Genomic DNA, 15,066 nt, shown 5'->3' on the forward strand with positions numbered 1-15,066 from the left:
TAAGTATGCTCTCAAAGATGTAAACTTCCAATCTACTCTGTGGGCAACGCTAGGTTTTTACAAATCAGGTTTGCTGTGTAACATACGCATGTACTGTGCATTACTAAACCTAGTTCTAAATACAGTACAGCTGAAATTTGGTGGGTAACGTCATCATTCGGCAAATGTCGCCAACCCCTATCATATTCAGAACCCTGTGTTCTGAAGTGCTCAAGTTCAAGCTTAAGAATTTGCTAAACAAATCTCTGGCAAGGAATCAGCAGTGATTTTCTGTATCCTTAAATCCTTCCAAACAGAAATGGCAAAACATACGACCCGAGTCCATAATTCCTAAAGTTTCAATCTCTTCGCACTGTTTGAGTTTTAACTCACTTATTCCCCCAAAGGAGTATGTCATTTACTTATGTTAAAAATTAAACAGCATACAAACTTCTGAACTCTGAGTGAGACAGCAATCAGGGTTAAAAACTGATTTCGTGCGTTTCCGTGGAAAAGGGGAGGCAGGCGTGATGGGGCGAGACCAAGCAGTGCCACGGCCCGGTTGGCAGTACAGGGACTTGCACCTGCTGGTGTTTGTGGGAGAGCGCCGGCGTAGATGCGAACGCGGCGCGTGCCTGGGGTGGGGGCCTTCCCAGTGTGCCAGCCACACCGCGCACGCGCAGTGGCGGAGACCCGTGTATGGTGTTTGGGGACTGTGCACAGAGGAGTGTTTTCACTGTCAACTAGGGCTTTTTTTTCTTATTTTGAATCCATTTTCATGATGCACTAAAATGTTGAAGTTTAAAACTGCCTATGGAGAATGTTAAGACTAAAACGACACTAACTTTCTTGTGTTAACTATAAATGCAGGGCAGAGTGAAAGCAGAGTAGGGAAGAGTGAAAAGGGGGAAAAGGGAAGTGGTAAGAGGAATAAAAGATCAAAGAGCCGGCGGAAGAGGGAGGAAAGCGGGGGTGGGGAACGGAGGTAGGAAAAGAGCCCGGCGGGGTGCGGGAAAGCCCCGCAGGCGGCAGCCCCCGCGAGGCCCCGGTGCGCGGTCCTCCCGCCGGCAGGGGGCTCCCGCCCGTCCGCCCGCCTCCTGCCCTGCGCGACCCGCCGCCCCGCCCGCGCCTGCGCTTCCTGCCCCTCCTCGTCCGGGATGCTGCTGCCGCTACTGCGGAGTAGCTGCTTCCCTTCCTCCTCTCCCGGCGGTGGCGGTGGCGGCGGCGGCGGAGGAGGAGGGGACCCAGACTCCGAGAACCGACCGGCAGCGCAGCTGCAGCGCGGAGCCCACGGGCTGCTGGGGCCGCAGGAGCGGGCGGACGCCGAGCCCGGGGCCGACCCCCCGCGCGCGGCGGAGGCTGAGGGGGCGCCGGGGCCCGGGGCGCGCGGCCGGGGAGCGGGCGGCGGCGGCGGGCGGCGGGCCGAGCGGGAGCCGCATGCGTGTATGGATCCGGGCGCCGCGCTGCAGAGGCGGGCCGGGGGCGGCGGAGGCGGCCTGGGCGCGGGCTCCCCGGCGCTGTCGGGCGGCCAGGGCCGCCGGAGAAAGCAGCCCCCCAGGCCGGCCGACTTCAAGCTGCAGGTCATCATCATCGGCTCCCGCGGCGTGGGCAAGACCAGCCTGATGGAGCGCTTCACCGACGACACCTTCTGCGAGGCCTGCAAGTCCACCGTGGGTAAGGGCGCCGCGGCGACCTCGGGCCGGGCCGGGCTGGGCCTTCTGGCGCCCGGGCCGGTGCCCTTCCCCATGGACCTCGAGTCTCATCGAGCCTGGGAGCCTTTCGGGGATAGGGCTCTCGGTGAAACTAGGGGCAGGGGTTTTCGTGGAGCGCCTTCCATCCCAAGCCCAAAGCCTGGCGGAGGTTTTCGGGCCGCCTCTGCGCAGACCTGCCCTTGGCCCCCGGCGCTGCCTCTGGGGTCCTGGCGACCCCGAGGGCCTGGGGGAGCGGCTCTCCACGGAAACTTCGGCTCTTAGCATGCTCGGCCAAGAAAATCTGGGTGCAAGGGGGGCTCAGGCAGGCAGGGGAGTGAACGCCGAAGGCCGCTGTCGCCTGCGCCGCCCCTGCAGGCCAAGGCCAGCGCGCGCTGTCTGCCGCGGATGTGATCCCTTCGCAACCAGGGCAGTTTTCTTGTGTTGAGCCCATTTTCACGAAATGATAAAGTTTAAAGGCACTTAAGGAGAATGTTAAGACTAAAACTACACTAAGTTTCTCTTGTTTACCGTAAGTACGGGGCAGAGGAACTTCAGCTGTTTTTATCCGTGACCTCGAACAACCCGGTGACTGGCGGGCGTGGGGCTGATTCCTCCAGTACCATTCTTTTCGGTGAAGGACAGGAGTGAAGTACCTACAGGAACGCTCCACGGTCAAGGAGGAGAATAGCCGCGGATCTGAAATAAAAACTGCAGGGGAATTTTTTTTTAATGAAGTCACGCTTAAAGGATTTGACTTTGAGATTTGTCAGGTGGCTGTGGGTAGCAGTTGCTTCCACGGAAAACCCCTTAAAAGATGTCCAAACTAGGAGAAACCCATTCTTTAAAATAAGGCAGTTAGTTACCTTCCGTGATAGGAAGTGAGAGATTGGGCAGTCCAAAAAACTGAATCGTCAGGAGAATTGATAGACAGAATTAAAAGTATCATATCATGTAATTCTGTTTATTAATAGGGTTATAACCAGTGGTAGTTCCAAGGCTGTCGGTACGATTTTGAGATGAATTGGTTTGAAATTGTCATGTAACCAAACAGTACTACATTTAAAGTGTCTTACTGGAAAATTAAACCACCAATTTTTGTATTGTCTTTTTTTTCTCAGAACTTACTTCCCTTAATGCTTTTTTGGAATAGATCATTTTGGAACTGTTTGTGCTGTCTGTACCATTTGTTTTTAAAATGTTGGCGTTGGGGACATGATATTAAAATTAGTAGCATAACTTTACCTGTTTCAAAATCCAATCTTGGATTATACAGAGTACAGGGAGTTGTTAAACCATCAAATGAGGGTAATGCTGTTATTTTAGTACCTTATACAAATAAAGCAGGGTTAAATTCAATTCAGAATTGTCAATCTTTTATGGCTTTGCACTTCAGTATATGAAAATGAGGGATAATAGAGTTGCACTGTGTGATGAAGAGAAATCAGGTACCCATAGGTGGGTAACTGAAGGCTTGGGTGGATGGAGGGTGAGATGGATGAGCAAAGGTGTGCTTTAGAATGCAGAAGAGAGGGGAAGAAGGGTTTTCAAAGCCTGGCAGCAGTGGAGCAGCCCCTCCCTCCCACCTCTGGGGAAGGTTCCTTAAAGGGACTTGGGAATGAATATTGTGAGACCTTGACTGCCCTGCTAAGGAGGGTAGACCCTATCCTATGGGCACCTGGAGCCAGAAGGCATCTTAATAAGACATTGGCATGAAGACAATGAAACTCATTTGGCAGAGTTGCATAGGATGTTTGGGAAATAAGGACGAAACCAGGAGGCAAGGAGACCAGGCAGTTGTTTCTGTGTCCCTTAGTATACACTTTCTACTGTAAGTGTGGATGAATTTCTCTCTTCCTCATTTTTGTTTGCTTCACATGTAGCCTGTAATACTTACAGTACTGAAGCACTAGTACTCCAGTACTCCGTGCATGCTTCTGTGGGATGTTCAGAGAATGATGATGGCCTCTGGCTTGCTAAAAGCATGAAGACACTGAGAAAGCTAACCAGCCCTGCTTCAGTTTCTGCTTCAGAGTTGCTTTTGAAAACCTTCCACTCATCAGATTGTTCGTCGAGCACCTACTGTGTGCTGGGTATTACTCTGTCCAGAAGTGGATCAGAGCTCCTGGGAGCTACATGACTGCTTGTTAAGGCAGTGACAGATGTGTATGGGTATTTGGGAGCCCAGTGAAAGCACCTCCAGTCAGTACTAGGGATGAGGCCTGGTTGGAGAAGGCTTCCTCGTCATTGGAATGTTTGAAGATAAGTGCATTCTTCTAGTTCCTTTAGAAAAATGCTGATTAAATATGGTACTGGGTGTGGTGTAGAATTGTGGTTGCCCCACCTGAATGGTTACCATTAGAGCAGTTACCTCACAGGGTCCTTCCAAGGCTGGTTTTTCTGGTTTCATTGCCATGTATTACAGTGAATTCCTTATAGAGCAAGAGTCTCTTCCACAGTGGGACTTTTTCCCTATCCTGTCAAGGCTTATGGATATGTTCTGCTCACAGCAGCCATCTGGGAAAGATGCTGAGCTTCAGAGCATGGTCCAGGGAAGAATCAAGGACTTGCTATGCCCCCCAGGCTGCAGTGCAGTGGTGCGATCATGGCTTACTGCAGCCTTGACCTGCCAGGCTCACACAATCCTCCTGCCTCGGCCTCCTGAGTAGCTGGGACTACAGGTGCACACCACCAAGCCCTTTTTTGATTTTTAGTAGAGATGAGGTCCTACTGTGTTGTCCAGGATGGTCTCAAACTCCTAGTCTCAAGCAGTTCTCCCACCTTGGCCTCCCAAAGTGCTCAGATTACAGGAGCGAGCTACTGCACCTGACCAGTAAGTGCCCTTTTAAAATGAATGGAATTCATTTGAATTTTCTGTGAAAGATCGGTAGTGAAGTCCCTAAGGATTTGAGATGATGAACTATTAGGTAAAATTATAAGTGAGCAAAATGTTAAATTTTTTTGTATTGTTAATCACATCAGAAACTGGTTTAAAAGATACACAAAATTCACAAGGGTATGAAAAGCTGAGATTGTGTTTACTGCTTGCCCTATTTAATGAAAATTGTCTAACGGAATTGTCTCTTATTTTTAAATGGCATTTTGTTTTCATGGAATTATTTAGTCTGATATAATTTGACAAGTTATTTTTAAAAGTACAGACAGGAGCAGCTTTTCAGAGTTTCAGAGACAGAAAAAGTAATTGACTAAACAAATTTACAGCTAACATGACTGACTGGTCCACTCTTTTCCTCATAGCGTTGCCTGTGTCATAAGCATACTTATCTACCGTGAATCTGTGTGTGTTTTTACAAGTTGATTACCTCCTGAGTGAAGCTGTAGAATCCATTTCTATCTAGCAATGCCAAATTCTTGATCTTGGTTCCTTCTGTTTGACTCCCACTAGTTTTTGCCTAAACAGGTAAATGTGCTTTTTTTGAAAGTGTATTTCAAAAAACAACTCCATAAAATAGCATATGTCAACTTCTGTTTTATTTCTATGTTACTGTTGGAAGCTAGCTGTTAATTTTGTTTCTGTTGAAATAGTTTTACCTGATAAAAACCTACCCCCACCCTTCCTCCAACAGCATTGCATGCTAGGAAAAATGAATAAGAAATGTGTGCGCTTAGGTGGATGGATCACGAGGTCAAGAGATCAAGGGCAACATGGTGAAACCCCATCTCTACTAAAAATACGAAAAAATTAGCTGGGCATGGTGGCACGCACCTGTAGTCCCAGCTACTCGGGAGGCTGGGGCAGGAGAATTGCTTGAACCCAGGAGGTGGAGGTTGCAGTGAGACGAGGTCGCGCCACTGCACTCCAGCCTGGCGCCTGGTGACAGAGTGAGACTCTGTCTCAAAAAAAAAAAAAAGAAATGTGTGCTCTTGCTCGAGGCTCTGCCACTAACTAGTTTGTGACTTTGGATAAGTAATTAAGTTGTCTGTGCATGTAGGTAGAATACTATGTTAGTAGTCACTGCCACTTGGTGAGCACTTACTACACCAGCAGAAGGCCTTATCACAGCCCTGAAAGTTACCCCTGATTTACAGATGAGGACGAAAAGTCTCAAGAGTGGTAGAAACTTACCTGTGACACAGCAGGTCAGCAAGTGGTCAGGGCCAGGGCTGCAAGTGAATTCTTTTTAGCTATCTTTCTTTCTGTTCCTTAGCTTACTTTGAGATTTAAATTGACTTTGCTGTGTTGAAAATACTGATAGCTCACACACGTAAAGATCAGACGTGATGGAGCCCCTTCTTTGTTTTAGAATTTGGTCCTTGTTACAGCCCCATGAAGATAGTGACACAATTATCCTATGGCATTAGTAAAACTGATTTTCTTTAAGCGTGTCCCTGTCATCACCTGTCACTTTCCTTTTGGATATTAAAATAATGCTGCAAGAACTGCTTTTTAATCTGTATATTCCATAATTCATATTCAAATATCTTAAGCCTTTTACATACAAAATTTTAGCAAAATAGATGTATTTGAATACAGGAGAAGTCAAAATAAGGCAGTCTGGACCAGAATTCTGATTTTCCTGGGCAGTAAGATTTCCCTCAAAATGCTGGAGGCCAGCATAGTTCTTTATTTTGCCAAGTAAGAACATTAAAAAATAAAAAAGATTTAAAATGACTTTAAACAATTACGGAAGATAAGATACCGCAGTTTAAAAGTTTTTTTATATTACTTTATTATTATCTTTTTTTTTTTTTTTTTTTTTTTGAGATGGAGTCTCACTCTGTCACTCAGACTGGAGTTCAGTGGTGCGATCTCTGCTCACTGCAACCTCTGACTCCCAGGTTCAAACAATTCTCCTGCCTCAGCCTCCCAAGTAACTGGGTTTACAGGCACGCACCACCACACTCAGCTAATTTTTGTATTTTTAGTAGAGACAGGGTTTCACCTTGTTGGTCAGGCTGGTCTTGAACTCGTTATCCACCCTCTTTGGCCTCCCAAAGAGCTGGGATTACAGGTTATGAGCCACTGTGCCTGGCCAAAAGTTCTTTAAATGTATCTTCATTTTTCTCATTGTGTGGCAGTGCACTAAACTTCACAGCCTGGCCTCCTTAGAGGATGGCAGCCCTTCCCCAAAGCCCTTTAACTCCGCTGCAGGCTGCAGTCCTTCCTGACTCCCCTCTAGCCCCTGTTGACATGGGGGGTGCACTCAGGATGCTCACTAGTGGGACCTCAGCAGGAGACGGCATGAGCTGGAAAGCAGGGTAGTGCGAGTGACTTGAAACTCCTGCAGAAGTGCTCTCTGGGGGTCTGCTCTTGAATGTTAGGCGGCATGACAGGTCAAATGCAGTCCACCAGATTCTTTACCTGGAAATTGACTACTCGTACTTTATTCTGGAAACGGAGGGCAGAGATTTTTGTTGGAAAACCCGGAATGAGCATCTCATACTGGATTTAAATGCTTAACTGTGTATTTTATTTTGCTTTTCTGTATTTGTACACAGTCTTCCAAGCCATGACCAATCTGCCCATGTTTCACTTAAGAGAGAATTAGGGAAAATCGTCCAGAATTCCCACTCCAAAAGCCCAAGCTCTGCAGCCATGCAGTGTGGTTTCGCTCCATCTGGAGAGAACCTCACATAGGCTCCCCTGCCAAAATGATGTAACATGATGACTCAGGGATGTGAGCTTGAGAGAAACCAACATTTAGTTCTTATACCCACATATGCTGTGTGCTATGTGATTAGGTTTATTTAATGAACTTAAAGCAAGCTGAGAGGCTTGACAAAGCATCCCCTTTTGTGGACTAAAGTAGCTATCTTTCAGAGAAAGCATGCAGATTCAGTTGGTGTTAGGTTGTTTGTGTTGAACAAAAATCTATTTAAAGACCTGGCTGAAGTGTATTCAGCCTTTCTCTCGCTGTCTGCACTTACACTGAAGAAGAAAGGTTTCATTATGCATGACAGAGATCCAGATTCTTAGAGATTGCCTCTTTCCCTCCAATCTGTGGAATCTGCCAGAAGCCATCTGTTAATGGTTCTTAGAACTGGCTGTAGAAGGCAGAGTAGGCTCCTTTGAGAACTGATAGGTCCAAATTATTCTCTATCCTTGGTTGCCAGATACATTGTTCCAAATAAACATTAGTTTGAATTGTACAGTAGTCATTCTACAAATAGTTTTAAGAGACCTTTTCCATTTAAATAAGACACCATCTTGCTCTTCCTTTCCCTGGGCACAAAGCTCACACCTGCACCTCTTGTTTACCCTTTTCAGAGGGGAGCTGAGTCATGGAGGCAGCCACACGTGTTAGGAAAGAGGTTGAGTGTCTCCCACTTTAGGCTTTAGCTCTCCTCTTTTTGTCCTTTAATTCACACCTTTGACATGTGGAAAGTATTTGAAAAGCCAAAACTACAGACCAAAATTGTGCCCTTAATTGAGTGTGATTGTTTAAAAAAACAAAACCAAAAAAGAATCTTATCTTTTAAAACCAGGAAGCACAACACAGGCTAAACAGAACACTGGAGATTCCATAGAAAGTGTTTTTCCTCCAACTCTGACAAACTCCACTGTTTGGTTTCTGGTGCTTAGTTAATAAAACAACCTGCAATTCCAACTCCACGTCAGCACTTGGGCAAAGGAATGGGCCCCTGTAAATGAGAATCTTTGTGTTCTTGTTTTTGTTTTTGAGACAGAGTCTTGCTCTATTGCCCAGGCTGGAGTGCAATGGCGCAGTCTTAGCTGACTGCAACCCCTGCCTCCCGGGTTCAAGTGATTCTCTTGCCTCAGCCTCCTGAGTAGCTGGGATTACAGGTGCCCACCACCACACCTGGCCAGTTTTTATGCTTTTAGCGTACACAGGGTTTCACCAGGTTGGCCAGGCTGGTCTCGAACTCCTGACCTCAGGTGAGCCACTGCGCCTGGCTGAGCTTTGTGTTTTTCACGTGCCTCCTCTCCCCTCTTCAAGCCGTGTGTGATAGGACCTCAACACTCTTGTCAATTGGCTAAATAATCACACACCTGCAGTCAAATATTTACTTTTAATTTTTTGCTTAAAAAACACCGGCCTGGGCTACATGGCGAGAAACTCCATCTCCACAAAAAAAAAATACAAATATTAGCCTGGTGTAGTGATGCATGCCTATAGTCTCAGCTTCTTGGGAGGCCGAGGCGAGAGGATCACTTGAGCCAGGGAGATCTAGGCTGCAGTGAACGGTGATCGCGCCACTGCACTCCAGCCTGGGCGACAGAGCAAGAGCTTGCCTCAAAAAAGAAAAAACACTTCACCTTCTCTTTGGCCACCACTGTCTCCCCAAGTGGTGGTGTTTGTGGAAAGGAGATTTTTGGAGGCAGGCAGACAGTCCTGCATGTAAGTTCAAGCTCCACTACAGGCTGCCAGCTGTCCTTAGATAAGCAACTTACCTCAGTGTCTTTACTCGTAAGAGGAAAAGCAAAGCAGAGTTTACACTTTGTTCCCATCTCACAGTATAGGCTGAAATAGAAAGAAAATATCTTACGTGTCTGGCTTAGAAAAGGCAATTTATAATTCTCTTCTAATTTATCCTGTAGATCCAAAAACTCTGAAACACACCCCAAAAAAATCCTTACCCTTTAATGATACACACTGATATATACATGTGATATAAATATCAAAGTGTAATCACATGTCCTGGGTAAGACATCCGTGTGACAGTTACTGTGTTTTCATGGATCCATTCTGAGTAGTAGTGAAATTTGTTTTTTTTTTTTTTTGCATATGAAGAACATATTATTAATCTACCGTTTGATCATGGATTTTTTTCCTCCTCCCTTTAAATATTCTCCTATTTTGACCAGGAACTCAAAATAATGTGGTAGCATTTCAGATAGGGGTTTGTCTGAAGCCAAGGAGTAGAGAAGGCCTCCTGGTACAGGGGTGGAATCTGTCCCAGCCAGCCAGCTGCCCTGTCTTACTGTTAATTTTATATACTTGCCTAGCAATGCAAAGTTCTTTTTCAGCCTTAAATATGTTCATAGCTCCCTTCCATCCTCTGCCTCTTGTTCATAGGTGGGGCTGCACAGTGCATGGGAAGGAACACAGCCTGGAGCCAGGCAGCCCAGGTTCATATCTGCGCTCTCATACTCAACAGCTTAGTGACCTTGGGCAGTCTACTGGCTTTTCTGACTTCTGGTTTTTCATCTATAAAATGAGGACAGTAATATCTACCTCATATAATTGTTATTGAATATACATTGCAATGAGTTAATGTAGATAAGGCCCTTAGAATATTATCTGAAATATAGCAAACACCACAAAAGTTCTTAATCTTTTGACTTGCAAAGAGGACGTACAGCTTTCTGTGGAATTCTTATACATGTATACTTCCATGAGTGGAACTGTTTACTCGCTCTGCTGGGCTCTGACAGTGCAGGCACTCTCAGCTCCAGCCACACCTCCCCTTGGAGGCCCAGGACCTCCAACTGTCCCTCCCCTCCCTGATGCAGTCCCTTGTGTTTGTTCCAATCAAGTACAAGGCTGTCTCCTTGTGCTTCTGCATACAGAGAGACACAGGGTGGGCTTTATTTGCTGGGTGGGAGCATGCCAAGCCTGTATGCAAGCAAGAACAGATCTTATACCTGGAGGCACATTTGTCATCCTCAGGCCTGGATAAGCATTTTTTTTAATGACACATGGTAACGTTAGGATTTTAGTAGTCCTGCTTCTGAGTTGATAAAAAATATTTTACAGTTAGAGTGCTTAGTTTCTATTTAAATCCTTATAACACAGCTTAGGTAGGAAAAGCCAGATAGTGTTAAATAGTAGGATGTCACAAGACAGGTCTCCTAGCAGTGAGTTTGCATTCTCTTTTCCTTATATGGGATGGGAATTCATTTTGAGCTCTTCCCTAAACATACAGGTAACTGTTTAGTTGTATACTTTGATACAGGTATATGTAGGTGGTGGATTTGGGGCAGAAGACTGGCCTTAGGCCCACATGACTTGTTTTTAATGCTAGATTTACCTGTGTCTCTGTGACCTTAACGTGTTCCTTAATTTATTTTCTCACAAGTGAAGATGCTTGCAGTCCTCTCCCTTTGTAGGAATATTATATCCAATTTTAGATAACATTGTACAAGATATGTCCTTGGAAGAAAAGCCACTGTACGAAACTTAAGGTCATTATTATAAATTGGCAGTGACATCACAACCACTGTTTGTATTGACACTTATTTCCAAGTCTGTGAAAATCCTTCATCTTCTTGAAAGTAGTAAGTAAAATCTGTGGTCTGGTCCGAGTTCCAGATCTTTGGTGGAGAGAGAAGTGACCTGGACATGGAAGAAGAAGGCACAGTCCACTCAACCATAGTTCTAGATTTGGACCACAGTGGTGCTTCAGCTTTTTACTAGAAAGGAGTGTAAAGAAAGAAGTTTCTGTGTGTTTTTGCTATTTTCACTTTTGTAGCTTCTTATGGCCTAGCAAAAGGAACAGTAGTGTGCAAATGTTTTGCTTTAAGAGGAACATAGAAATCTTACAAGCACTAAGTACAGGGATTCCTCCTGCTGCTGCTAAGACGTGTGGTAGGCAGCCACGAAGAAGGCAGAGCAGAGTCAGGCGTTGTCTTAACAGCTTGCCTGTGTGGGGACTGTGAGCCACTTCAGAACATGTTTTTTAATGACACATGGTAATTAAAAAACATGTGTCTCTCTGTGTCTTTTCTCTTTTTTCACCCATCTGACTTTTGTTTTAAAAACCTTTCATTGTGGGCAGTGGTGTAAATTTGAGTCTTGGTTCTGCTGCTTAACTAGCCTGTGGTATGATTACAGGTAAATTACTCTGTCCTCTCTCTGCTCATCGTGTCTTCCTTTATAAAATGGGGGTTATAGTTCCCCTGTCATTGGGCTGCTGTGAGGCTTGGATGTTGGGTGTTAGACACAGATGTCCACTGTCATTAGTACTAAAGGAAATTAAGGTCAAGAATAAGACACAGGCACAGTTGCTCATGCCTGTAAACTCAGCACTTTGGGAAGCTGAGGTGGGAGGATCACTTGAGCTTCAGGAGTTTGAGGCCAGCCTAGGCAACATAGCAAGACACTGTCTCTACAGAAAAACAAAATCAGTGGTAGTGGTGCGCTTCTATAGACCCAGGTACTCTAGAGGCTGAGGTGGGAGGATCACGTGAGGCCAGGAATTGGAAGATGCAGTGAGCACTACACTCCAGCCTGGGTGACAGAGCCTTTTCTTTTTTTCCCCTCAAAAAACAAAACAAAACAAAACAAAACTGACTTAAATAGAGTGGTCTAAGACCATTGATAATACTGTATCTCTGTAGCCTGAATGCTTTTCGAAAGCATTATTAAAATGCTTTTAGAAAGACTTCCATGAAATTGGTAAGCCTAAAAAAAAGCAAGCTCCTCTCAGCAGAATGATTCATCTAGTAGACCAGTCTCTATCTAAGGGACTGGTCAGAGAAACTGCTACCATAATCCTCTGGGATCAGTGTGTGTAGGGAGAGGCTATCAGCATGGACAGCTGCCTGGTCCTGTGAGGAACTGGAGGAGAAATGAGAGGCTGTGTTGCTGCACACACTCATATTTCTTCTGTGTGCTGGGCATCCCTGTGTTCACTGCTTCCATTCCGCACCTGCTACTCAGTTATCTTTTGTTTATTTATTTATTTATAACTAATCAGTCCTGAATTTTCTTATTTTTTCCAAAAATAATTCACATTTCTCCTTATATATGCAGCATTTGATGTAGAAGCGGGGCAATTTCCTGCCATCAGATTTATTGAGTTGCTGTTGTATGCCTGGTGGTGTCCTAGATTTTAGGGGGCTGAAGATGACTGCATCCTCAGAGGGTAGACACATAGTCTGTGGAAGAGGCCAGCAAAGAAGGAACGATGTGATACGGGCTAGAAGAGCGTTCAGGACCAAGAACTGGAACATAGATGAAGAAGGAGGGTAAGGGTGGGTACAGTCAGAAGAGTTCAGATGGGAAATCTAGGGCTTCAAAGCGTTCTGGGCAGGCAAGGAGGTTCTGTAAGAAGAGAGAACGGCAAAGAAAGGTGCTTTGCCAAGTGCATGGTGTGTTAATTTAGGTCAGTATGACTAAGCTTTTCAAAGGCAGGGGCTGTCCCCATCAACTAAGTGGCGAAGGCTCCTTGCTTCCTCCCTTAGTCAAGATACCTGTAGGAAACCAGTTTTCACCAGGGTTGTAGATAGTAGTGAACACCTTCTTTGTCCCTTGATTGTAAACAATTTCCTCTTCTGTGACAGGAACTCTGTTGACTTTTCCTAAATAATCTGCCAGATATTTTAAGTTATTGGTGACTTTTTTCCTTTTATTAAGTATCATTATCACTTCTATGACATGCCAATAGTAGAAATAGACAACGTTAAGGGATATTTTTGACTTTTAATATAAGAAAGTTTTTAGAAATGTTTAGTTGTGTACTTTGATACAGGTATATGTTTCTAAGCCAAAAATTGGATTAAGTTTCCAGTCATGCAGGCTATTTAATGGCTGTTAAGAGATGGTATAGGTATAGGATATTTCATTTAAGAGTGAGGACTGTTTTAAGGAACTGGTTTTACACGTGGAACTGTAGATCTGGCCATTGGATATTTTTCTGTTGTGTTATTGTCATTCATCTACTCACTATGAAATAGTCTTCATTTTGGCTGAACAGATTCTTTTTTTATTTGTTTTTTTCCTTTCCAACTTTTATCTTAGGTTCAGGAGAGGTTACCTGTACAGGTTTGTTACATGGGCAAATTGCGTGTCATGGGGGTTTTGGGTACAGATTATTTTGTCACCCAGGCAGTGAACATAGGACCTGATGGGTAGTTTTTCAGTCCTCTGCCTCCTCCCAGCCTTCACCCTCAAGTAGGCCCCGGTGTCTGTTCCTTTCCTTTTGTCTGTGAGTGCTCAATGCTAAAGCAGGTTCTTAGCCCTGTTTACTGTCAGGTGTTCTTTGCTTTGTTTTTCTATTAGAACCAATATTAATGTCCTAGCCTTTTATTTTTACTCATTAAATGTGGTTACAAAGTAGTCCTACTGTAGGACTGCTGGAATTGGGTAAGTTGCTAAAGTTGGTTGGAAAGGGTTGTCTGACATATTCAGACTCCATTGTTCGCAGAGAAAACAGTGTAATCAAAACAGAGTATCTATCTGTTCTAGGTGTTTCAGGGACTCTTACTCAGTTTGAAGCAGAGCTCAAAAGAAGTGTCATCTGCCAGTTTATTTCAACAAAGTAGCAGCCACTGCCATAAGGTTTAAAAAATTACAGCTCCTTTAATTACATTTTAAAAACAAACTTACTTGAAGTAATGGAAACAAAAGTAAAATAGAATAGTAGTGATGCAGATTATGCATTTGATTAGTACATTTCATCACAGAGTAGCATGGCAGCAGTGAAATCCTAACTCTATGTTAATATGAAGACAGTATTTTGTCACTAAACTGTGCTGCTTTAAACCAGAATATAGCAATTATCTCTGCACTGTTTGTGTGTCTTGTAGAGTATCACTTGAAATTGCAGTCTCTTTGCAGCTGAGTGTTAAGCCATTCTTTAAAGATTCTCCATCATGCAGAACCTGCTTCCTGGGTCAAGGCAGTGTCTGAGCTTCCTTTGACTTTGGAAAGCAAGTCATTTCCAGAACTGAAAGTGAAATTGAGTTAACTAGCTTTCCTTCGGGAACATCTGAAATTATGCGTTGTGTGAGAGATTAATAGTTGACATGGAGTAATGCTCTTTAGCTTTGTTTTCTTCTGACGTTTTATATTCATGCAACTTCTCTCCTAGGGCAGGAGGGCTGCTTCCCTGGCCACACCCTGCCCCAGGGCTGTAAACATGCCTTTTGTGTGGCATTGGTGTCCACAGTGTGTTACTAATTATAAAAATGGGTCACATGTTTTCCACTTCCCCTCAAGAGCCTCATCTGACTGCAGCACCTCATCAGTTACCAGAGATGGGCAGTCAGGGCCTTGTCCTCTGTGGCCACTGTGCCACTCACAAACGTGGGTGCCTGCTGGCCACAGGAGCTGGAATCACCTACACCCTGGGTCCCAAGGAAGCTGTCAGGAAGTCACTCCTGTAGGGAAGGTGTCCCTAGTTCTAAATTCAGCCCTTTTGTTTCCCTAAGTTGTGAAAACTGTGTAATAAAATATTGTTATGAATTATTTACATTTTGTATAATTGGAAGGCATATAAGCTAGCATACACAAATGAAAAGCTTGGTTTTAAAAATATATCTGAAGCTTTACAGGCTAAATTGAAAAGAAAAGATACACGATGGTTTGCAAAGTAATATTAAAATGAATAAAAAGGTTGGGTATGTTAATTTGTATAAGAGTAAATTTTAAAATCTTCCTTCTCACTGTTGATAATGTAATGTTACGTTTATATTTACCTAAAATTTTCACGAGTACTAAAATATTTAGTACCGTAATTTCTAAGTTCAGAC

The 15,066-nt window shown here is 44.5% G+C and overlaps 1 protein-coding gene across 1 annotated transcript in view; it reads left to right on the top strand.

Annotated features, from left to right (window-relative positions):
- Nucleotides 1–1,109: 1,109 nt before the first annotated feature.
- Nucleotides 1,110–15,066, top strand: part of RAB12 (RAB12, member RAS oncogene family) — a 29,017-nt gene continuing 15,060 nt past the window's right edge. The window contains exon 1 of the mRNA XM_010335627.3: nucleotides 1,110–1,653. Within this exon, the coding sequence (XP_010333929.2) occupies nucleotides 1,137–1,653 (517 nt within the window). The 5' untranslated portion in view covers nucleotides 1,110–1,136. The remainder of the gene's footprint in view (nucleotides 1,654–15,066) is intronic.

Source organism: Saimiri boliviensis, chromosome 13 (genome assembly GCF_048565385.1).
Source record: "Saimiri boliviensis isolate mSaiBol1 chromosome 13, mSaiBol1.pri, whole genome shotgun sequence".
In the NCBI taxonomy this organism is placed as follows: Eukaryota; Metazoa; Chordata; class Mammalia; order Primates; family Cebidae; genus Saimiri; species Saimiri boliviensis.